Source organism: Oncorhynchus kisutch, linkage group LG5, assembly GCF_002021735.2.
Source record: "Oncorhynchus kisutch isolate 150728-3 linkage group LG5, Okis_V2, whole genome shotgun sequence".
Taxonomy (NCBI): domain Eukaryota; kingdom Metazoa; phylum Chordata; class Actinopteri; order Salmoniformes; family Salmonidae; genus Oncorhynchus; species Oncorhynchus kisutch.
This window is the reverse complement of record NC_034178.2, coordinates 72,606,140-72,631,330: the sequence shown is the minus strand read 5'-3', so window position 1 is coordinate 72,631,330 and position 25,191 is coordinate 72,606,140. Positions and strand designations below refer to the sequence as shown.

At 44.3% G+C, this 25,191-nt stretch overlaps 1 protein-coding gene across 3 annotated transcripts in view; it reads left to right on the top strand.

The window, feature by feature from the left end:
- rnf123 (ring finger protein 123) overlaps positions 1-25,191 on the top strand; it is a 292,970-nt gene that overhangs the window by 104,377 nt on the left and 163,402 nt on the right. For all 3 annotated transcript variants that reach the window (XM_031825763.1, XM_031825765.1, XM_031825764.1), the window contains exons 33-34: positions 8,466-8,541; positions 11,113-11,197. In XM_031825763.1, coding sequence (XP_031681623.1) covers positions 8,466-8,541; positions 11,113-11,197 — 161 coding nt within the window. The remainder of the gene's footprint in view (positions 1-8,465; positions 8,542-11,112; positions 11,198-25,191) is intronic.

The window sequence follows — 25,191 nt, the reverse complement described above, 5'->3', positions numbered from 1 at the left end:
TCTACATTGTAAAATAGTGAAGACATTAAAACTATGAAATAACACATATCATATAGTAACCAAAAAATTATTAAACAAATCAAAATATATTTTAGGTTCTTCAAAGCAAGCCACCCTTTTCCTCTCACCACTTTGCACACTCTTGGCATTCTCTCAACCAGCTTCACCTGGAATGCTTTTCCAACAGTCTTGAAGGAATTCCCACATATTCTGAGCACTTGTTGGCACTTTTCCTTCACTCTGCGTTCCAACTCATCACAAACCAGCTCAATTGGGTTGAAGTCAGGTGATTGTGGAGGCCAGATCATCTGATGCAGCACTCCATCACTCTCCTTCTTGGTCAAATAGCTGTTACACAGCCTGGAGGTGTGTTGTGTCACTGTCCTGTTGAAAAACAAACGATAGTCCCAATAAACCAAACTAGATGGGATGGTGTATCACTGCAGAATGCTGTGGTAGCCATGCTGGTTAAATGGGCCTTGAATTCTAAATAAATCACAGACGGTGTCACGAGCAAAGTACCCCCACTCCATAATATCTCCTCCTCCATGGTTTACGGTTGGTAATACAGATCCGGAGATCAACCGTCTCACAAAGACACCGCGGTTGGAACCAAAAATCAGACCAAAGGACAAATTCCCGCCAGTCTAATGTCCATTGCTTGTGTTTCTTGGCCCAAGCAAGTCTCGTCGTCTTATTGGTGTTCTTTAGTAGTGATTTCTTTCCAGCAATTTGACCATGAAGGCCCAATTCACACAGCATTTATTTGGGCTGCAATTTCTGAGGCTGGTAACTCTAATGAGCTAATCCTCCAGCAGAGGCATCTCTGGGTCTTCCAGTCCTGTGGCGGTCCACATTAGAGCCAGTTTTGTCACAGTGCTGGATGGTTTTTGCAGCGGCACTTTGAAGAAAGTTCTTGAAATGTTCCAGATTGACTGACCTTCATATCTTAATGTAATGATGGACTGTCATTTCTCTTTGCTTATTTGAGCTGTTCTTACCATAATATTGACTTGGTCTTTTACCAAATAGTGCTATACTCCGTATACCAACCCTACCTACCAACCCTAGGCTCAAACGCATTTAGAAGGAAAGAAATTCCAATAATTAACTTTTAACAGGGCACCCCTGTTAATTGAAATGCATTCCAGGTGACTACCTCATGAAGCTGGTTGAGAGAATGCCAAGTGTGCAAAGTTGTCATCAAATCAAATCAAATTTATTTATATAGCCCTTCGTACATCAGCTGATATCTCAAAGTGCTGTACAGAAACCCAGCCTAAAACCCCAAACAGCAAGCAATGCAGGTGTAGAAGCACGGTGGCTAGGAAAAACTCCCTAGAAAGGCCAATACCTAGGAAGAAACCTAGAGAGGAACCAGGCTATGTGGGGTGGCCAGTCCTCTTCTGGCTGTGCCGGGTGGAGATTATAACAGAACATGGCCAAGATGTTCAAATGTTCATAAATGACCAGCATGGTCGAATAATAATAAGGCAGAACAGTTGAAACTGGAGCAGCAGCACAGTCAGGTGGAAGTTGAAACTGGAGCAGCAGCATGGCCAGGTGGACTGGGGACAGCAAGGAGTCATCATGTCAGGTAGTCCTGGGGCATGGTCCTAGGGCTCAGGTCCTCCGAGAGAGAGAGAGAGAGAAAGAAAGAGAGAGAGAAAGAGAGAATTAGAGAACGCACACTTAGATTCACACAGGACACCGAATAGGACAGGAGAAGTACTCCAGATATAACAAACTGACCCCAGCCCCCCGACACATAAACTACTGCAGCATAAATACTGGAGGCTGAGACAGGAGGGGTCAGGAGACACTGTGGCCCCATCCGAGGACACCCCCGGACAGGGCCAAACAGGAAGGATATAACCCCACCCACTTTGCCAAAGCACAGCCCCCACACCACTAGAGGGATATCTTCAACCACCAACTTACCATCCTGAGACAAGGCTGAGTATAGCCCACAAAGATCTCCGCCACGGCACAACCCAAGGGGGGGGGGGGCGCCAACCCAGACAGGATGACCACAACAGTGAATCAACCCACTCAGGTGACGCACCCCCTCCAGGGACGGCATGAGAGAGCCCCAGCAAGCCAGTGACTCAGCCCCTGTAATAGGGTTAGAGGCAGAGAATCCCAGTGGAAAGAGGGGAACCGGCCAGGCAGAGACAGCAAGGGCAGTTCGTTGCTCCAGAGCCTTTCCGTTCACCTTCCCACTCCTGGGCCAGACTACACTCAATCATATGACCCACTGAAGAGATGAGTCTTCAGTCATCCATGCAAAGGGTGGCTACTTTGAATAATCTAAAATATACAATATTGTGATTTGTTTAACACTTTTTTTGTTTACTACATGATTCCATGTGTGTTATTTCATAGTTTTAATGTCTTCACTGTTACAATGTAGGAAACAGTACAAATAAAGAAAAAACCTTGAATGAGTCGGTGCTCTAAAACTTTTGACCGTGTGTGCATCAACATCACACCTGCGGGACAGGTACAGGATGGGAACAACAACTGCCCGAGGTACACCAGGAACGCATAATCCCTCCATCAGTGGTCAGACTGTCCGCAATAGGCTGAGAGAGACTGGACTGAGGGCTTCTAGGCCTGTTGTAAGGCAGGTCCTCACCAGACATCACTGGCAACAACATCGCCTATGGGCACAAACCCACCGTCGCTGGACCAGACAGGACTGGCAAAAGGTGCTCTTCACTGACGAGTCACGGTTTTGTCTCACCAAGGGTGATGGTTGGATTCACGTTTATCGTGGAAGGAAAGAGCGTTACACCGAGGCCTGTACTCTGGAGCGGGAGGGTCCATCATGGTCTGGGGCGGTGTGTCACAGCATCATCAGACTGCGCTTGTTGTCATTGCAGGCATTCTCAATGCTTTGCGTTACAGGGAAGACATCCTCCTCCCTCATGTGGTACCCTTCCTGTAGGCTCATCCTGACATGATCCTTCAGCATGACAATGCCACCAGCCATACTGCTCGTTCTGTACGTGATTTCCTGCAAGACAGGAATGTCAGTGTTCTGCCATGGCCAGCGAAGAGCCCGGATCTCAATCCCATTGAGCACGTCTGGGACCTGTTGGATCAGAAGGTGAGGGCTAGGGCCATTCCCCCCCAGAAATGTCTGGGAACTTGCAAGTGCCTTGGTGGAAGAGTGAGGTAACATCTCACAGCAAGAACTGGCAAATCTGGTGCAGTCCATGAGGAGGAGATGCACTGCAGTAATTAATGCAGCTGGTGGCCACACCAGATACTGACTGTTACTTTTGATTTTGACCCGCCCCTTTGTTCAGTGACACATTTGTCTGTGGAACTCGTTCAGTTTATGTCTCAGTTGTTGAATCTTCTTATGTTCATACAAATATTTACACATGTTAAGTTCACTGAAAATAAACGCAGTTGACAGTGAGTTTATTTTTTTGCTGTGTGTATCCATACCTTTTTTTGTATATTTTTTTTAGTTATGTTTTTTTATATTTTCTAAATATAGGAGAGATACTTGCCTTTGTCTGGGCTATTGTAGTAAAGGCCAAATTCAATGTTTTTTATTTTTGGGATCTTTTTTGTTAATTCCTAAAATTCAAAATCAAATTGTAGTTCAATGGATGATTTTGCTTTCTTAAAACAATTCCATATGTCATCATATACCTAGTCTATTTACAAACCCTGGTATTACCAGGTACTGGTCTATTTACCAACCCTGGTATTACCAGGTACTGGTCTATTTACCAACCCTGGTATTACCAGGTACTGGTCTATTTACCAACCCTGGTATTACCAGGTACTGGTCTATTTACCAACCCTGGTATTACCAGGTACTGGTCTATTTACCAACCCTGGTATTACCAGGTACTGGTCTATTTACCAACCCTGGTATTACCAGGTACTGGTCTATTTACCAACCCTGGTATTACCAGGTACTGGTCTATTTACAAACCCTGGTATTACCAGGTACTGGTCTATTTACAAACCCTGGTATTACCAGGTACTGGTCTATTTACAAACCCTGGTATTACCAGGTACTGGTCTATTTACCAACCCTGGTATTACCAGGTACTGGTCTATTTACCAACCCTGGTATTACCAGGTACTGGTCTATTTACAAACCCTGGTATTACCAGGTACTGGTCTATTTACCAACCCTGGTATTACCAGGTACTGGTCTATTTACCAACCCTGGTATTACCAGGTACTGGTCTATTTACCAACCCTGGTATTACCAGGTACTGGTCTATTTACCAACCCTGGTATTACCAGGTACTGGTCTATTTACCAACCCTGATATTACCAGGTACTGGTCTATTTACAAACCCTGGTATTACCAGGTACTGGTCTATTTACAAACCCTGGTATTACCAGGTACTGGTCTATTTACCAACCCTGGTATTACCAGGTACTGGTCTATTTACCAACCCTGGTATTACCAGGTACTGGTCTATTTACAAACCCTGGTATTACCAGGTACTGGTCTATTTACCAACCCTGGTATTACCAGGTACTGGTCTATTTACCAACCCTGGTATTACCAGGTACTGGTCTATTTACCAACCCTGGTATTACCAGGTACTGGTCTATTTACCAACCCTGGTATTACCAGGTACTGGTCTATTTACCAACCCTGATATTACCAGGTACTGGTCTATTTACAAACCCTGGTATTACCAGGTACTGGTCTATTTACAAACCCTGGTATTACCAGGTACTGGTCTATTTACCAACCCTGGTATTACCAGGTACTGGTCTATTTACCAACCCTGGTATTACCAGGTACTGGTCTATTTACCAACCCTGGTATTACCAGGTACTGGTCTATTTACCAACCCTGGTATTACCAGGTACTGGTCTATTTACAAACCCTGGTATTACCAGGTACTGGTCTATTTACCAACCCTGGTATTACCAGGTACTGGTCTATTTACCAACCCTGGTATTACCAGGTACTGGTCTATTTACCAACCCTGGTATTACCAGGTACTGGTCTATTTACCAACCCTGGTATTACCAGGTACTGGTCTATTTACAAACCCTGGTATTACCAGGTACTGGTCTATTTACAAACCCTGGTATTACCAGGTACTGGTCTATTTACAAACCCTGGTATTACCAGGTACTGGTCTATTTACAAACCCTGGTATTACCAGGTACTGGTCTATTTACAAACCCCTGGTATTACCAGGGTACTGGTCCTATTTACAAACCCTGGTATACCAGGTACTGGTCTATTTACAACCCTGGTATTACCAGGTACTGGTCTATTTACAACCCTGGTATTACCAGGTACTGGTCTATTTACCAACCCTGGTATTACCAGGTACTGGTCTATTTACCAACCCTGGTATTACCAGGTACTGGTCTATTTACCAACCCTGGTATTACCAGGTACTGGTCTATTTACCAACCCTGGTATTACCAGGTACTGGTCTATTTACCAACCCTGGTATTACCAGGTTACTGGTCTATTTACCAACCCTGGTATTACCAGGTACTGGTCTATTTACCAACCCTGGTATTACCAGGTACTGGTCTATTTACCAACCCTGGTATTACCAGGTACTGGTCTATTTACCAACCCTGGTATTACCAGGTACTGGTCTATTTACCAACCCTGGTATTACCAGGTACTGGTCTATTTACCAACCCTGGTATTACCAGGTACTGGTCTATTTACCAACCCTGGTATTACCAGGTACTGGTCTATTTACCAACCCTGGTATTACCAGGTACTGGTCTATTTACCACCCTGGTATTACCAGGTACTGGTCTATTTACCAACCCTGGTATTACCAGGTACTGGTCTATTTACCCAACCCTGGTATTACCAGGTACTGGTCTATTTACCAACCCTGGTATTACCAGGTACTGGTCTATTTACCAACCCTGGTATTACCAGGTACTGGTCTATTTACCAACCCTGGTATTACCAGGTACTGGTCTATTTACCAACCCTGGTATTACCAGGTACTGGTCTATTTACCAACCCTGGTATTACCAGGTACTGGTCTATTTACCACCCTGGTATTACCAGGTACTGGTCTATTTACCAACCCTGGTATTACAGGTACTGGTCTATTTACCAACCCTGGTATTACCAGGTACTGGTCTATTTACCAACCCTGGTATTACCAGGTACTGGTCTATTTACAAACCCTGGTATTACCAGGTACTGGTCTATTTACCAACCCTGGTATTACCAATTCATATATAGCATGTGAATTGGTTGATAGTGACAGATTAAGGTTCTCCCTCCATCCTCCCTCCCTCACCCACTTAGTGTGCCCGCCCAGTCCTGATAATCTAAGGCGCTCTTATTCCGGCTGATTGAATGATTCATCAGGTGCAGGATGAACAGATTCTCGACCAGAGCAATGGAAACAATGATAAATGGATCTAGACAATACAGACACACGATCTGCTTTTACTTTCTGGTCTGTTTCTTTTAATTGAAATAAGAACTATTGAATGGTTTGTAACCCCCTCCCTTTTTCTCTGTCTTGCTTTCCTTCCTCTCTCTCTCCCTCATTCCTTCCTTCCTCTCTCTCTCCCTCATTCCTTCCTCTCCCTCATTCCTTCCTCTCCCTCATTCCTTCCTCTCCCTCTTTCCTTCCTCTCTCTCTCCCTCATTCCTTCCTCTCTCTCTCTCTCCCTCAACCTTCCTCTCTCTCTCTCCCTCAATCCTTCCTCTCTCTCTCTCCCTCAATCCTTCCTCTCTCTCTCTCCCTCAAACCTTCCTCTCTCTCTCTCCATCATTCCTTCCTCTCTCTCTCCCTCCCTCATTCCTTCCTCTCTCTCTCTCCCTCATTCCTGCCTCTCTCTCTCTCCCTCATTCCTTCCTCTCTCTCTCTCCCTCATTCCTTCCTCTCTCTCTCTCCTTCATTCCTTCCTCTCTCTCTCCCTCATTCCTTCCTCTCTCTCTCTCTCCCTCATTCCTTCCTCTCTCTCTCTCTCCCTCATTCCTTCCTCTCTCTCTCTCTCCCTCATTCCTTCCTCTCTCTCTCTTGCCCTCAATCCTTCCTCTCTCTCTCTCTCCCTCAATCCTTCCTCTCTCTCTCTCCCTCATTCCTTCCTCTCTCTCTCTCTCCCTCATTCCTTCCTCTCTCTCTCTCCTTCATTCCTTCCTCTCTCTCTCCCTCATTCCTTCCTCTCTCTCTCTCTCTCCCTCATTCCTTCCTCTCTCTCTCTCCCTCATTCCTTCCTCTCTCTCCCTCCCTCATTCCTTCCTCTCTCTCTCTCCCTCATTCCTTCCTCTCTCTCTCTCCCTCATTCCTTCCTCTCTCTCTCTCTCTCCCTCATTCCTTTCTCTCTCTCCCCCTCAACCCTTCCTCTCTCTCTCTCCCTCAACCCTTCCTCTCTCTCTCTCCCTCAATCCTTCCTCTCTCCCTCAATCCTTCCTCTCTCTCTCTCTCTCCCTCAATCCTTCCTCTCTCTCTCTCTCTCCCTCATTCCTTCCTCTCTCTCTCTCTCTCTCTCTCCCTCATTCCTTCCTCTCTCTCTCTCTCCCTCATTCCTTCCTCTCTCTCTCTCCCTCATTCCTTCCTCTCTCTCTCTCTCTCCCTCATTCCTTCCTCTCTCTCTCTCCCTCAATCCTTCCTCTCTCTCTCTCTCCATCATTCCTTCCTCTCTCTCCCTCATTCCTTCCTCTCTCTCTCCCTCATTCCTTCCTCTCTCCCTCTCTCTCTCTCTCTCTCCCTCTCTCTCCCTCATTCCTTCCTCTCTCTCTCCCTCATTCCTTCCTCTCTCTCTCTCCCTCAACCCGTCCTCTCTCTCTCTCCCTCAACCCTTCCTCTCTCTCTCTCCCTCAACCCTTCCTCTCTCTCTCTCTCCCTCAATCCTTCCTCTCTCTCTCTCTCTCCCTCATTCCTTCCTCTCTCTCTCTCTCTCCCTCATTCCTTCCTCTCTCTCTCTCTCTCTCCCTCATTCCTTCCTCTCTCTCTCTCTCTCTCCCTCATTCCTTCCTCTCTCTCTCTCTCTCTCCCTCATTCCTTCCTCTCTCTCTCTCTCTCCCTCATTCCTTCCTCTCTCTCTCTCTCTCTCCCTCATTCCTTCCTCTCTCTCTCTCTCTCTCTCCCTCATTCCTTCCTCTCTCTCTCTCTCTCTCCCTCATTCCTTCCTCTCTCTCTCTCTCATTCCTTCCTCTCTCTCCCTCCCTCAACCTTCCTCTCTCTCTCTCTCTCATTCCTTCCTCTCTCTCTCCCTCCCTCAATCCTTCCTCTCTCTCTCTCTCTCTCGCCCTCAATCCTTCCTCTCTCTCTCTCTCGCCCTCAATCCTTCCTCTCTCTCTCTCTCGCCCTCAATCCTTCCTCTCTCTCTCTCTCGCCCTCAATCCTTCCTCTCTCTCTCTCCCTCATTCCTTCCTCTCTCTCTCCCTCCCTCATTCCTTCCTCTCTCTCTCCCTCCCTCAATCCTTCCTTCTCTCCCTGTCTGTCTCTCTCTTTCTCTGTCTCCAGCTTCTGAACCAGGTGTTAAACAGAGTGACCGCAGAGAGGAACCTCTTCGACCGTGTGGTCAACCTCCGTCTCCCAGGTAATTTCTCATACTCCCAATATTATTGTATACTTCTAGTAGTATTGCAGTATTAAACAAGTAATAGTATAAGTACAGTGATTACACCAAATCTTTCACCAAGTCTGCTATTGACATTCTAAAATCTGTAACTGCTATTACCCCTGCAGTGTTATACCACTACAGATGCAGACAGATATCCTGTACCCACTGGTCAATCTGATGCAGACAGATATAGTGTACCCACTGGTCAATCTGATGCAGACAGACATACTGTACCCACTGGTCAATCTGATGCAGACAGATATACTGTACCCACTGGTCAATCTGATGCAGACAGACATACTGTACCCGCTGGTCAATCTGATGCAGACAGACATACTGTACCCACTGGTCAATCTGATGCAGACAGATATACTGTTCCCACTGGTCAATCTGATGCAGACAGACATACTGTACCCACTGGTCAATCTGATGCAGACAGATATACTGTACCCACTGGTCAATCTGATGCAGACAGACATACTGTACCCACTGGTCAATCTGATGCAGACAGATATACTGTACACACTGGTCAATCTGATGCAGACAGACATACTGTACCCACTGGTCAATCTGATGCAGACAGATATACTGTACCCACTGGTCAATCTGATGCAGACAGATATACTGTACCCACTGGGTCAATCTGATGCAGACAGACATACTGTACCCACTGGTCAATCTGATGCAGACAGATATACTGTACCCACTGGGTCAATCTGATGCAGACAGACATACTGTACCCACTGGGTCAATCTGATGCAGACCGATATACTGTACCCACTGGTCAATCTGATGCAGACAGACATACTGTACCCACTGGTCAATCTGATGCAGACAGACATACTGTACCCACTGGTCAATCTGATGCAGACAGACATACTGTACCCACTGGTCAATCTGATGCAGACAGAAACACTGTACCCACTGGTCAATCTGATGCAGACAGACATACTGTACCCACTGGTCAATCTGATGCAGACAGATATACTGTACCCACTGGTCAATCTGATGCAGACAGACATAATGTACCCACTGGTCAATCTGATACAGACAGACATAATGTACCCACTGGTCAATCTGATGCAGACAGATATACTGTACCCACTGGTCAATCTGATGCAGACAGACATACTGTACCCACTGGGTCAATCTGATGCAGACAGACATACTGTACCCACTGGTCAATCTGATGCAGACAGACATACTGTACCACTGGTCAATATAATGCAGACAGACATACTGTACCACTGGTCAATATAATGCAGACAGACATAATGTACCCACTGGTCAATATAATGCAGACATACGTACTGTACCACTGGTCAATCTGATGCAGACAGACATACTGTACCCACTGGTCAATCTGATGCAGACAGACATACTGTACCCACTGGTCAATCTGATGCAGACAGACATACTGTACCACTGGTCAATATAATGCAGACAGACATACTGTACCCACTGGTCAATATAATGCAGACAGACATAATGTACCCACTGGTCAATATAATGCAGACAGACGTACTGTACCACTGGTCAATCTGATGCAGACAGACATACTGTACCCACTGGTCAATCATAACACATCACACACAGTCCGAAAGATTCTGAGATGCCCTCGATTGTTCTCCTGGCCTGAGCTATATTAATATCACACACTTCTGTTAGCGGGTGTTTTCCCCGGGCTACGGTTACTACTTACACTCTGATGTGTGAAAAATCAGATCATTCACTTTAGCTGCAGGAAATGAAGGTTGGATCCAACCCAGCAGAGCCATTCATCAGAAATGACAACATGGAGCTGTGTGATGCATTATTCACAGCCACTGTGGTCATTGTGCTGACTGATGTGTGGAGGGTCTTCTTCTAGGAATTTTGTGTGCGTGTGTGTCTGGTACTTTACTGATGGGCACTAAGGTCCTCGAGGGGCTGGAGACAATTGCTCGTTTGGCAGATACACTTTGCTCTCAGTTCCAAATGTTATCCTGAGTCACCCGCTTTACCCCTGACTCCAATAATCTGTTTTATTTGTGTGTTTTTATGGGGAGAATCACACTGATCTGGAATATCAAACCCTTTGCTATCTGACAGATTCCCCCCCCCCCCCCCCCCACAAAAAAGTCACTGAAAGGCTTTGAGTAAAGTCTCATGGCCCCTTTCTTTGTGTAAATTCTGTCTCCAATGAAACCCGTTATCTACTTTCCCAGAATCAGATGATAAACTCATGGAAACCATGTCTCAGCGTGCAGTGTCAAGGAAGTTGCTAACTAGCGTTAGCGCAATTGCTAACTGAGCACAATGACTGTAAGTCTGAGAACAGCTAGCATGCTAGTTAGCTTTGTCTCACAAAACTATCTTTTATCTTCGTTCATACTAGACGCAGAGACTTACACATTGTATCCCACAAGTTAATTTGACTCTGGGGAAGTAGATAATCATCTTAAATCAAATAAAGATAATGTAATATTTCAAATTTATATGACGCTTTTGCAATTCTTTGTACCTGGAGACGTGAACAATGTCTTTCTCTGTGTTCCTGGTGTCCAGGCCTAGAGAGCGTCGACCACTATCCCATCCTAGTGGCTGTGACAGGAATTCTGGTGAGGATCCTGGTGGACTGTGAGAGACAAGGGTAAGTGAATAAACACGCTGTATTTGCTCTGGGGGGGGGGGTCGGTAGTGGACGTGGCCAATAGCATGGTTTTGGAGGCCCTCTTTGGTTTTGGAGGCCCTCTTTGGTTTTGGAGGCCCTCTTTGGTTTTGGAGGCCCTCTTTGGTTTTGGAGGCCCTCTTGCATGCAGTTCTCAACATTTTGCCACGGGGTCAGAGAGAACGTGTTAGTTTTAAAGCTAGGTCGTTGCCATTCATACATTTTGTCATGGGGCTGAGCGAAAAATGTGAATTTGAAATGTAATTTCCTTCAATTATGCAAGTAAATTGCCAGTATGCCTTGTTCTTATATTATCCGAGTGGCTCAAACATTATAACAAAAAAAAATTGTACAGGTCCTTTGCAATAGTTGGACATGTGTAAAACCCTGTCCTTTGTACTCTGCTGTTAATAGTCTGTATCCTGCTGGTTCTCCGGTAATTGTATGGTGGTGGGTTGGTCAGGACTGGACTGGGAGGCGAGCAGGCTGTAATCTCCCTGCCTAGCATGCCACCTCTAACCAGATCACTGTGTGTGTGTGAGTGTAACGAGAGAGAGCAGTCCTATCCTGTCCTCATTATTGTCTATCCCAGTGAATTGAAACACCAGTCAGTTCTGTGGTCAGGGTTGGACTGTAATAGGCCTGTGTCTCAACTGTAATACCAGTCAGTTCTCTGGTCAGGGTTGGACTGTAATAGGCCTGTGTCTCAACTGTAATACCAGTCAGTTCTGTGGTCAGGGTTGGACTGTAATAGGCCTGTGTCTCAACTGTAATACCAGTCAGTTCTCTGGTCAGGGTTGGACTGTAATAGGCCTGTGTCTCAACTGTAATACCAGTCAGTTCTGTGGTCAGGGTTGGACTGTAATAGGCCTGTGTCTCAACTGTAATACCAGTCAGTTCTCTGGTCAGGGTTGGACTGTAATAGGCCTGTGTCTCAACTGTAATACCAGTCAGTTCTCTGGTCAGGGTTGGACTGTAATAGGCCTGTGTCTCAACTGTAATACCAGTCAGTTCTCTGGTCAGGGTTGGACTGTAATAGGCCTGTGTCTCAACTGTAATACCAGTCAGTTCTCTGGTCAGGGTTGGACTGTAATAGGCCTGTGTCTCAACTGTAATACCAGTCAGTTCTGTGGTCAGGGTTGGACTGTAATAGGCCTGTGTCTCAACTGTAATACCAGTCAGTTCTCTGGTCAGGGTTGGACTGTAATAGGCCTGTGTCTCAACTGTAATACCAGTCAGTTCTCTGGTCAGGGTTGGACTGTAATAGGTCTAGGTAGTACACACATAGGTAGTTCACTATGTAGGGGGTAGGGTTGCATTTGGGACGGAGCGTAGGCTCCGGCTGAGTGGTCTATCGATCGATTTTTCTGGGGATGTTCTCTTCTTCATTTCTGGTTTAGACATTATCCATTTGCTTTTGGCTTATCTGAACTTATCCAATCTTCTCCCACAGGCACTGTGTAGCATGCATGTATGCAAAAACAGTTCTTAGCTAGCTAACATTAGCTAACCCATCTGTAGCCCCCAACTTCCTAGCTAGCTAATGTTAGCTAGCCCAGCTGTGCCTCCCAACTATCTAGCTAGCTTGCGTTAGCTAAACCATCTGTAGCCCCCAACTTCCTAGCTAGCTAATGTTAGCTAGCCCAGCTGTGCCTCCCAACTATCTAGCTAGCTTGCGTTAGCTAAACCATCTGTAGCCCCCAACTTCCTAGCTAGCTAATGTTAGCTAGCCCAGCTGTGCCTCCCAACTATCTAGCTAGCTTGCGTTAGCTAACCCATCTGTAGCCCCCAACTTCCTAGCTAGCTAATGTTAGCTAGCCCAGCTGTGCCTCCCAACTATCTAGCTAGCTTGCGTTAGCTAACCCATCTGTAGCCCCCAACTTCCTAGCTAGCTAATGTTAGCTAGCCCAGCTGTGCCTCCCAACTATCTAGCTAGCTTGCGTTAGCTAAACCATCTGTAGCCCCCAACTAGCTAGCGAGCTAACATTAGTGAACCCATCTGTAGCCCCCAACTAGCTAGTTAACTAGTCTGTCTGGTCCCATAGCAATGCTGAAAAATGAGGTGAATAAAATATATAGTGAAGAGGGTGCCATTTGAGACATACCCATACTCTTGGGGGGGGGGGGGGGGTTTCTGTAATGTGGTAAAGCATTTTTGGGCTGTTGCAATTTCAACATGACATAACATTTTAAAAGCTGTGAAGGATGTACTCTACAATTTACATTTTGAACTTGAGTGGATTTCAATTGTCTTACATGGAGTAGACTTTTCCTCCTTAGTTATTGACTGTAACCTACTGTGGTAGATTTGAATCCTGACGACACAGGGATCTTCAGACCTTTTACAAATGGCGAGCTTGTCTCCTTTGTGTCTCTTGTCTTGCTCTCGTTCTCTCGCCGTCCCCCTCTTTTACTCCTATGAGATCGTCTAGATAAGTTGAGCATTCAGTCGCTCCAGTTGCAGTACGTGTGTTCCCATTTTGTAGGTGTGATGTAGCTGAAGGTCTGACGCAGATGCCATTGTCTCTTATCATCACATGAGTAGAGCGAGAGAGAGGTAAAACATCTGACAGTCACCCCAGGCAGTCACCCCGACCGGTAGGCAAACAACACGAGGCTAGATGATATGATTTTCTTTCCTTCATCTTTTTCTCACTCACTCCCTCCTCTCACTCAGTCTCTCTTTCTCATTTTCTCCTCTCCTTTCTCCTCTCTCTTGCTCTTTCTTTCCCTCCCTCCCTCTCTCCTGTCTGTAAAAGGCTCACAATTGCACCCATCACAGCCAAAACCGGGGTGTTATGAGGCTCTGTCAAGAAAATCCAATTACTGAGATATTACAGCTCCTTGCCGGAACAGAAGCCAGGTATCAGACAATACATGACTAGTGTATTGCTGCTGGAGGCCTCTGGTTGCATTTAACACCTGCTGACTGCTCAGACACACTGATAAATAGGATAATATTACAATTATTATTAAGCTATATATAAAACATATTGTTATCTTTTCAGTGGATAATATTTGATATTTCCCTGAACTACTCTATCAATGAAGGCAGGAGAAGGGCTTTTTTGAACCTCCTGGGTCCATTTAGCCTCCTGGGTCCATTTTGAGACCTTTTACATTTTCACATAATACTATCATCAACTAAAGCACATGTCGTGTCTTTGTCTATGTCGGATTAAGTGATATGACATGCTATTCTATAAAATTATTTCTCTGTTATTAATATTACCTGATTGAGCTAATCATGTAAATGTAATTAACTAGAGAGTCGGGGCACCACGAAATAATATTTATAGAGCAGTTATCTTCCGAATAAACTCTTAAAGACCTAGTAATATTTTACATCAATAGCAGTCAATATTAATCGTCACCTTATTTCAGTCTCATCTGAAAGTTGTAAATTCTTGGTTATCTTCACAAACAGGTTGAATCAGCAATACAAAATTGGGTTTATTTATTGACTAAATACCTAACTAATCACACAGAATTACATTAACACAGAATGCTAATTATTATTATATTATTACAGAAAACGTCCCTGGTGGACGCAGATTACATGACGGCTGGTTACACAAAGGAAAAGGGGCGGGGTTTGAGTGAAAGAGCGGGAAGACTGAGGAACAAAGGGCGAAGCTGTGCTATCGTTAATACAGCATCTTATGCATTCTAAATTACCGCCCATTTGGAAAAGGAAAATGCAATAAATATTTACTCTGAGCTGCGCTTCGGTAGGTTGGTCGTAGATGTTGGCGGTGTTGGCCAACCGAGATCTTCCTGTCCTCGGAAGAATGTCTCTGGTGGTAAATTGAATACGTTGTAGTATCTTCATTGTGTGTTAGACTGGATACGTCGTCCATCCTTTCCTAGCCCACGTTTACAGCTGCTGTTGCTAACTCAACGGCTAGGATGTCTCACTTCTTTAGTAACTAAGAGTTCAAAGTTCATACCATTCACAGCCAAAGCTCACGCTGAGGTTGGCTTAGTTCTGTAGTTGACATGTTAGTCCTTTTCAGCGTATGGACCGTCGTCCTATTGTCCTCGTAACAGAAGGTTACATTTTTGTCAATGGAATATATAATGAAGGGAGAGAAGGGTTTGTTTCATAGTTTATAACCAAGGTCTCTTCACAGGGGCGGGCCACTGATTGAGCAGAGCCCTAACCTTATGAAAACCCAATTCTCTCATTTGGAAGCTAAAATTAGATTTCACAAATAGTTTCATATTCAAACATTTTAAATTGCACAACAATTCCATGTGAATCTGATAACTAGAATGTGTAGACTTTCCCCGATACAGTTTATATCGTCCTGTCATCAGTCATAATGTCTTAGATGACAACCGAACTGACATCATATTCATTCAGTACCAACGCATATTTTCAACTGGTTCTATTACCGAAATGTGGTTCCTTTCCCTCCACTTGTTTGATGTTGCCAGACTCTCTGTTTAACAAAGGCTATTCAAGAGTCCTTCAGTAGAATCAAGAGAGAGAGAGGGGAGAAAGGTATTGATGGGGGGGGGGGGTCATAAACCTTACCTACAGGCCAACGTCATGACACACACAAAGACATCGGTATTTCTTTTGGTTGAGAAAAACTGTTTACCGTCTTGTGTCACCCTAGATGAACCCGAACCGACTGATTTTTAGCCTGTCGGTTGACAGATGTTCTTTCTTAACACCCCGTTTAGTCACCTCTTTATCCCATGTTCTAATATTATCTACATATTCATACTTCACTTAGTGTTAAGTTGCTGTCAGGTTCACGGCTGTCTTCAGATCACAGAGCAGGATTAGTGTGTGATATTGTACATCTGTTACTTCTCTGTCTCAGTGAGGGCAGAAAGCACTTAACGCACGAACGCGCACTTCAGCACTTCAATTAAATGAAATTCATTTTTATAAAACCCTTTTCTACATCGGCAGATGTCACGAAGTGCTTATAAAGAAACCCGGCCTAAAACCAAAAAAGAGCATGCAATGCAGAAGCACAGTGGCTAGGGAAAAGTCCCTAGACAGGCAGGAACCAGGCTCTGTGGGGGGTGGTCAGTCCTCGTCTGGCTGTGCCGGGTGTTGATTATTAGAGTACAAGACCAGATGGTTGTTCATAGATGACCAGCAGGGTCAAATAATAATAACAGTGTTTGTAGAGCAGGACTCTCCAACCCTGTTCCTAGAGAGCTATCATCCTGTAGGTTTTAACTCCAACCCTGTTCCTAGAGAGCTATCATCCTGTAGGTTTTAACTCCAACCCTGTTCCTAGAGAGCTAGCATCCTGTAGGTTTTAACTCCAACCCTGTTCCTAGAGAGCTAGCATGTGGTGGTACAGGTCAGTAGTGGTGGTACAGGTCAGTAGTGGTGGTACAGGTCACTAGTACAGGTCTACCACTACTGACCTGTACTACTACCACTGACCTGTACTACTGACCTGTACTACTAGTAGTAGTTATAGTGCAGGTCAGTAGTGCAGGTCAGTAGTGCAGGTCAGTAGTGCAGGTCAGTAGTGCAGGTCAGTAGTGCAGGTCAGTAGTGCAGGTCAGTAGTTGTAGTACAGGTCAGTAGTTGTAGTACAGGTCAGTAGTTGTAGTACAGGTCAGTAGTTGTAGTACAGGTCAGTAGTTGTAGTACAGGTCAGTAGTTGTAGTACAGGTCAGTAGTTGTAGTACAGGTCAGTAGTTGTAGTACAGGTCAGTAGTTGTAGTACAGGTCAGTAGTTGTAGTACAGGTCAGTAGTTGTAGTACAGGTCAGTAGTTGTAGTACAGGTCAGTAGTTGTAGTACAGGTCAGTAGTTGTAGTACAGGTCAGTAGTTCAGGTCAGTAGTGGTAGTCCAGGTCAGTAGTACAGGTCAGTAGTTATAGTCCAGGTCAGTAGTACAGGTCAGTAGTTATAGTCCAGGTCAGTAGTGGTAGTCCAGGTCAGTAGTACAGGTCAGTAGTGGTAGTCCAGGTCGGTAGTCCAGGTCAGTAGTACAGGTCAGTAGTACAGGTCAGTAGTGGTAGTACAGGTCAGTAGTTACAGTACAGGTCAGTAGTTATAGTACAGGTCAGTAGTGGTAGTACAGGTCAGTAGTTATAGTCCAGGTCAGTAGTACAGGTCAGTCGTGGTAGTACAGGTCAGTAGTACAGGTCAGTAGTGGTAGTACAGGTCAGTAGGGCAGGTCAGTAGGGCAGGTCAGTAGTACAGGTCAGTAGTGGTAGTGCAGGTCAGTAGTGGTAGTACAGGCCAGTAGTTATAGTCCAGGCCAGTAGTTGTAGTACAGGTCAGTAGTGATAGTACAGGCCAGTAGTTATAGTCCAGGTCAGTAGTACAGGTCAGTAGTACAGGTCAGTAGTGGTAGTACATGTCTGTAGTTGTAGTACAGGTCAGTAGTAAATCAAAATCAAATCAAATGTATTTATAAAGCCCTTCGTACATCAGCTGATATCTCAAAGTGCTGTACAGAAACCCAGCCTAAAACCCCAAACAGCAAGCAATGCAGGTGTAGAAGCACGGGTCAGTAGTGCAGGTGCGATGCCTAACAATCTGACAGTGACGCACCGTAATATCCAACCCGTTCCTGGCTGCAGTGCAGCTTCATTGTGAATTCACATGGAATTTTATTTTATAATTTTACACTGCTCAGCAATGCTAAGAAAGTGTCTGTAGCAAGTAGCAGGCTTTTATCTCACTGGGAGGGACAATATACCAGAGGTTCGCTATTGTGAGCAGGGACTAAAGCAGTAATTCTGCATCATTGGGTCATTAAACATATCTACATATAGATTACATTTATTCTCCGTATTACTTGAGTTTTAAGCTACTGGCTTTTAACTCCATTAACTAATGTAATATCCTCGGTCAATTGCTACTTTGTAAAACGGGATTCCAGTGATTGGGTTTAAATGGTTTTCCATTAATTGGAATAGTTGAGATAGAACAGAGAGGTGTTGCATTAGTAGAGTTGTGGACTCGGGAGTCACATGACTTTAACTTGAGACCCGACTTGATAGAAAATTACAATTGCTTGTCTTTGAGCATCAAGACTCGGGGGACTTAACTTTGACTTGAAATTATCTGGCCAGGTTTTTTGCTTTAAAAAAACAAAAACATGAACTGTTTATATTTGCCCGTACCGCAATGGAGAATGAAGCGACAATTACTAGCATTGGCTTATTGTTCTTTTGGTATGTCAAAAGCTTTAAAATTGATAATTTACCTATGAAGCTAACATTTTGTAATTTGTTATTAAAATAAATGATTACTGTGGCTCTCCAAACGCCAACCAGTGGAGAGTGCTGCTTTGATCACTTTCACAAGTTCAAATGGACACGGGTCTCTCAGATCTCAATTCTCATTAGCCAATCAATACCTGTCATGTGATCGATCGGGTCCTTCTCACACAGGCCTCACAGCGCTGACGAACAACTGAAGACAGACACATCAGGGATGCAAACAGCGTGCAACCTTCTTATCCAATTTCCGAGGAGCTCGTTGAAGACGTAAGAACTGTCCACATGTACTTTTTCCAACAAGACGAGTGATGAACAGCAGCCGAGTCTACGTCAATCTACTACCCCCACCACAGTACAAAAGGTTTAGCCAAACTATTCTATTGGTCAGCTCGTCTTTCTGTGTGAGAAAGAAATATTCCTAACGCAGTCTGGGTCAGTTGTGGGACTATAGTTCCCTAATTCATACAACCACAGTACTTAAAACAAAGTTTAAAAGCAATGATTCTGATGCAACAGAATTTGTTGCTCACATTATAAAGTGCAGCAACGCGTAGGCTATATATGGCAAATGTTCAAAAATGCAGATTAGCGGGAAAAACATTGTTCTCGAAAGCACACCGCAAATGCAAGCAGTTTCATGTGACAAATGAAAATATCCTTTAGAAATTTCGTAAGAGGGAAGATCTAAAGATGCAACAATTAGCACGGGATGCTAATATGACTAGGATTATCATCAACTAGCATGGGTTGCTAATATGACTAGGATTATTATCCACTAGCATGGGATGCTAATATGACTAGGATTATCAACTAGCATGGGATGCTAATATGACGAGGATTATCATCAACTAGCATGGGATGCCAATATGACGAGGATTATAATGTACTAGCATGGGATGCTAATATGACTGGGATTATCAATTAGCATGGGATGCTAATATGACTAGGATTATCAATTAGCATGTGATGCTAATATGACTAGGATTATCATCAACTAGCATGGGATGCTAATATGACTAGGATTATCATCTACTAGCACAGGTTGCTAATATGACTAGGATTATCATCACTAGCATGGGATGCTAATATGACTAGGATTATCATCAACTAGCATGGGTTGCTAATATGACTAGGATTATCATCTACTAGCACGGGTTGCTAATATGACTAGGATTATCAATTAGCATGGGATGCTAATATGACTAGGATTATCATCAACTAGCATGGGTTGCTAATATGACTAGGATTATCATCAACTAGCATGGGTTGCTAATATGACTAGGATTATCATCAACTAGCATGGGATGCTAATATGACTAGGATTATCATCTACTAGCACGGGTTGCTAATATGACTAGGATTATCATCACTAGCATGGGATGCTAATATGACGAGGATTATCATCTACTAGCACGGGTTGCTAATATGACTAGGATTATCATCTACTAGCACGGGTTGCTAATATGACTAGGATTATCATCAACTAGCATGGGATGCTAATATGACTAGGATTATCATCTACTAGCACGGGTTGCTAATATGACTAGGATTATCATCACTAGCATGGGATGCTAATATGACGAGGATTATCATCTACTAGCACGGGTTGCTAATATGACTAGGATTATCATCTACTAGCACGGGTTGCTAATATGACTAGGATTATCATCTACTAGCATGGGTTGCTAATATGACTAGGATTATCATCTACTAGCATGGGTTGCTAATATGACGAGGATTATCATCTACTAGCATGGGTTGCTAATATGACTAGGATTATCATCTACTAGCATGGGTTGCTAATATGACTAGGATTGTGTCCATGGCTGCTGTACAATGATGATTTGCAAACCAATAGAACAGGAGAGGAAAAAGCCAACTAGTTTGAATTGGAGTATAGTACATGAGGAAGGGTTTATTAAATAACTCCCTCGACATTCGTATGGTCGGAATTTGTCTAGGCTAGTTTGAAAAAATACATGCCTCATAAAATATCAACAACAACAAAAAGTCCAGGTTTTAAGCAATTACATTTTGGGTTGAATAGTTTCAAAATGTTGACGGCGCAACAGGCGCCTATCTCTCCTATCTGGGAAAAAAAAACACTGCCACGTTTATGTCGACAGAATCAAGCCTTAAGACGCTATATATTTTATTTTGTCGAACATGACTGGCGTTTAAGCCTATATATGTAATTGAAAGTATTATTTCCCAATCATGTCAGCATCGTTGTGGACGTGAGAAGCTGTCGTCAAAACACAAGGTCTATCACCTACACTTTGACATGGAGGATCATTATGTACATTTCCCATACACTTATGGTTTTTCTAAACAGAATAAAGAGTATTATTCAAATCAATTTATTTGGCTATTTTGGTTAATGGCCTTGGTGTCCTAGGCAGATGGCCTTGGTGTCCTAGGCATGGGTGTCCTGTCGTTCTGCCCCTGAACAGGCAGTTAACCCACTGTTCCTAGGCAGATGGCCTTGGTTTCCTAGGCAGATGGCCTTGGTGTCCTAGGCAGATGGCCTCTGGTGTCCTAGACAGATGGCCTCTGGTGTCCTAGGCAGATGGCCTCTGGTGTCCTAGGCAGATGGCCTCTGGTGTCCTAGGCAGATGGCCTCTGGTGTCCTAGGCAGATGGCCTCTGGTGTCCTAGGCAGATGGCCTCTGGTGTCCTAGGCAGATGGCCTCTGGTGTCCTAGGCAGATGGCCTCTGGTGTCCTAGGCAGATGGCCTCTGGTGTCCTAGGCAGATGGCCTCTGGTGTCCTAGGCAGATGGCCTCTGGTGTTGGGAGTCGATAAACTGATTAGCACAGACCTGAGATGTCTTACTGGTTTCCCTTCTTCCGGGTGAGGAGCAACGGAGGGAAGTGTGTGTGTGTGTGCCTGCCATCGGATCGTTAGTTCAGTGACCCCAGTGTAGGAGTGCCTGCTCTCTGTGAAACCAAACAACTTTGCTCCTGAAAATTAATCACTTCTATCAGCACCCATCTGTCAACCATTCAACCGTGTAAGCCAAGTGATGGAGGCATGACACCAAGAAATGGAGCTGTACAGCTGGCTAACTGAAGTCAATGTCCATTGGTGTATCCCAAACCGCTCCCTATTCCCTTTCTAGTACATAACTTTTTTTTTTACCACAGCCAACAGGGGCACTATATATAGATAATAGGTGCCATCTGGGATTCATAACAGCAATAACTAGAGCTGGCTAAACGAGGACAACCTACAACTTGACTGTACACCATGATGAATGTCCCACTGACCCACATTGAACAGGAAAAACACAGGCCTTTGTAGGGAGGAAAAAGACAGGCCTTTGTAGGGAGGAAAAAGACAGGCCTTTGTAGGGAGGAAAAAGACAGGCCTTGTAGGGAGGAAAACTTGAAATCGGCCCTAATTAATCGGCTATTCCGATTAATCGGTCGACCTCTACTGTGGATGTATTTCAAGACCTGCCTTCCAACTCAGTGCCTCTTTGCCTGACATGGGAAATTCAAAAGAAATCAGCCAGGACCTCAGGGAAAAAATCTGCAATTTCCAAATGCCTGAAGGTACAACATTCATCTGTACAAACAATAGTACGCAAGTATAAACACCATGGGACCACGAAGCCGTCATACCGCTCAGGAAGGAGACTCGTTCTGTCTCCTAGAGATGAACGTACTTTGGTGCCTAAAGCGCAAATCAATCCCAGAACAACAGCAAAGGACCTTGTGAAGATGCTGGAGGAAACAGGTACAAAAGTATATATATCCACAGTAAAATTAGTCCTATATCGACATAACCTGAAAGACCGCTCAGCAAGGAAAAAGCCACTGCTCCAAAACCGCCATAATAAGGCCAGACTACGGTTTGCAACTGCACATGGGGACAAAGATCATACTTTTTTGAGAAATGTTCTCTGGTCTGATGAAACAAAAATAGAACTGTTTGGCCATAATGACCATCGTTATGTTTGGAGGAAAAAGGGGGAGGCTTGCAAGCCGAAGAAATCCATCCCAACCATGAAGCACGGGGGTGGCAGCATCATGTTGTGGGGGTGCTTTGCTGCAGGAGGGACTGGTGCAATTCACAAAATAGATGGCGTCATGAGGATGGGAAAATTACGTGGATATATTGAAGCAACATCTCAAGACATCAGTCAGGAAGTTAAAGCTTGGTCGCAAATGGGTCTTCCAAATGGACAATGACTGCAAGCATACTTCCAAAGTTGTGGCAAAATGGCTTAAGGACAACAACGTCAAGGTATTGGAGTGGCCATCACAAAGCCCTGACCTCAATCCTATAGAAAAAACAAACCTGACTCGGGTACACCAGCTCTGTCAGGAGGAATGGGCCAACATTCACCCAACTTATTGTGGGAAGCTTGTGGAAGGCTACCTGAAACGTTTGACCCAAGTTAAAACAATTTAAAGGCAATGCTACCAAATACAAACTGAGTGTATGTACTTTTGACCCACTGGGAATGTGATGAAAGAAATAAAAGCTGAAATAAATCATTCTCTCTACTATTATTCTAACATTTCACATTCTTAAAATAAAGTGGTGATCCTAACTGACCTAAGACAGGGAATTGTCAGGAATTGTGAAAACGTTTGTTTAAATGTATTGTGCTTATGTGTATGTATGAATGTATGTGTTTGAAAGTGAGAGGTGTATCAGAGCATGGCGATTGGCACCCGGGAGAAGGGAATTATAATATTCAGCCCAAGGGCACAATGGCCACTTTGGCCGCAAGGAATGGATGATTTTTAGGGGACATTACTGCCACACGAGTTGGCTGCTGGGAAATTCATGGCTTACTCTAGACTTGCCTTGGACTCCAGCAGCACCTGTGTTGTGTAATGATTTAGCCAGTGAATAGAACACAAGTCTTTGACTTGTGTTGGCGTTGTAGCTCGTCGGGTCATAACTTTTTCATGTTTTATTGGCTTTTTGTGTACAACTGCCTCCTGAGATTATTGGATTCGCCTTCTCAGTTTTCAGGCCCACGTGGCACTGCAAGTACACCCTGTTTTATCTTTCTGAACAGTCTATACCAACTACAGTCCGTCTTCTCAACCCGTTTTTGGTTATTGTACCGCAAATCACATTTTGTTCTGCTGTAAGTGCTCCCTTATGGGTAATTGATCCAGTATAGCTATGATCTTTCCAAGTACCCCCCCCCCCCCCGTGGATAGGCCAGGTACCTGCAGGGGCATTAGTAGCCCAAGATGAGAACCAATAGCATGAGGCATACGGCATATCATTGGTTTGTAATGAACTCTGACAACATCACTAGAGTATCTGGTTACCTGATGGTTTGCTTTTTAATTAGAACATTCAGGAAATATTCAGGCCCTTTGACTTTTCCCACTCAAGTTACAGCCTTATTCTAAAATGGATTTAATATTTCCTCATCCATCTACACACAATACCCCATAATGACATCACAATACCCCATAATGACATCACAATACCCCATAATGACGTCACAATACCCCATAATGACATCACAATACCCCATAATGACGTCACAATACCCCATAATGACGTCACAATACCCCATAATGACGTCACAATACCCCATAATGACGTCACAATACCCCATAATGACGTCACAATACCCCATAATGACATCACAATACCCCATAATGACATCACAATATCCCGTAATGACATCACAATATCCCGTAATGACATCACAATACCCCGTAATGACATCACAATACCCCATAATGACATCACAATACCCCATAATGACATCACAATACCCCATAATGACATCACAATACCCCATAATGACATCACAATACCCCATAATGACATCACAATATCCCGTAATGACATCACAATATCCCATAATGACATCACAATACCCCATAATGACATCACAATACCCCGTAATGACATCACAATACCCCGTAATGACATCACAATACCCCGTAATGACATCACAATATCCCGTAATGACAGTGAAAACAGGTGTTTAGAAATGTTTGCAAATGTGTATATATAAAATTGACTCAAAATTGAGCTCAGGTGCATCCTGTTTCCATTGATCATCCTTGAGATGTTTTTACCAATTGATTGGAGTCCACCTGTGATAAATTCAATTGATTGGACATGATTTGGAAAAGGCACACACCTGTCTATGTAAGGTCCCACAGTTGACAGTGCATGTCAGAGCAAAAACCATGCCATGAGGTCGAAGAAATTGTACGTAGAGCTCTGAGACAGGATTGTGTCGAGGCACAGATCTGGGGAAGGGTACCCAGACATTTCTGCAGCATTTTAAGTTTTCCAAAAACACAGTGACCTCCATCATTCTTAAATATAAGAAGTTTGGAAGCACCAAGACTCTTCCTAGAGCTGGCCACCTGGCCAAACTGAGCAATTGGGGGAGAACAGCCTTGGTCAGGGAGGTGACCAAGAACCAGATGGTCACTCTGACAGAGCTCCAGAGTTCCTCTGTGGAGATGGGAGAACCTTCAAGAAAGAACAACCATCTCTGCAGCACTCCCCCACTTGGAGTTTGCCAAAATGCACATAAAGACTCTCAGACCATGAGAAACAAGATTCTCTGGTTAGATAAAACCAAGATTGAACTCTTTGGACTGAATGCAAAGCGTCACGTCTGGAGGAAACCTGACACCATCTCTACGGTGAAGCATGGTGGTGGTAGCATCATTCTGTGGGGATGTTTTTCAGCAGCAGGGACTGGGAGACTAGTCAGGATCAAGGCAAAGATGAAGGGAGCAAAGTACAGAGAGATCCTT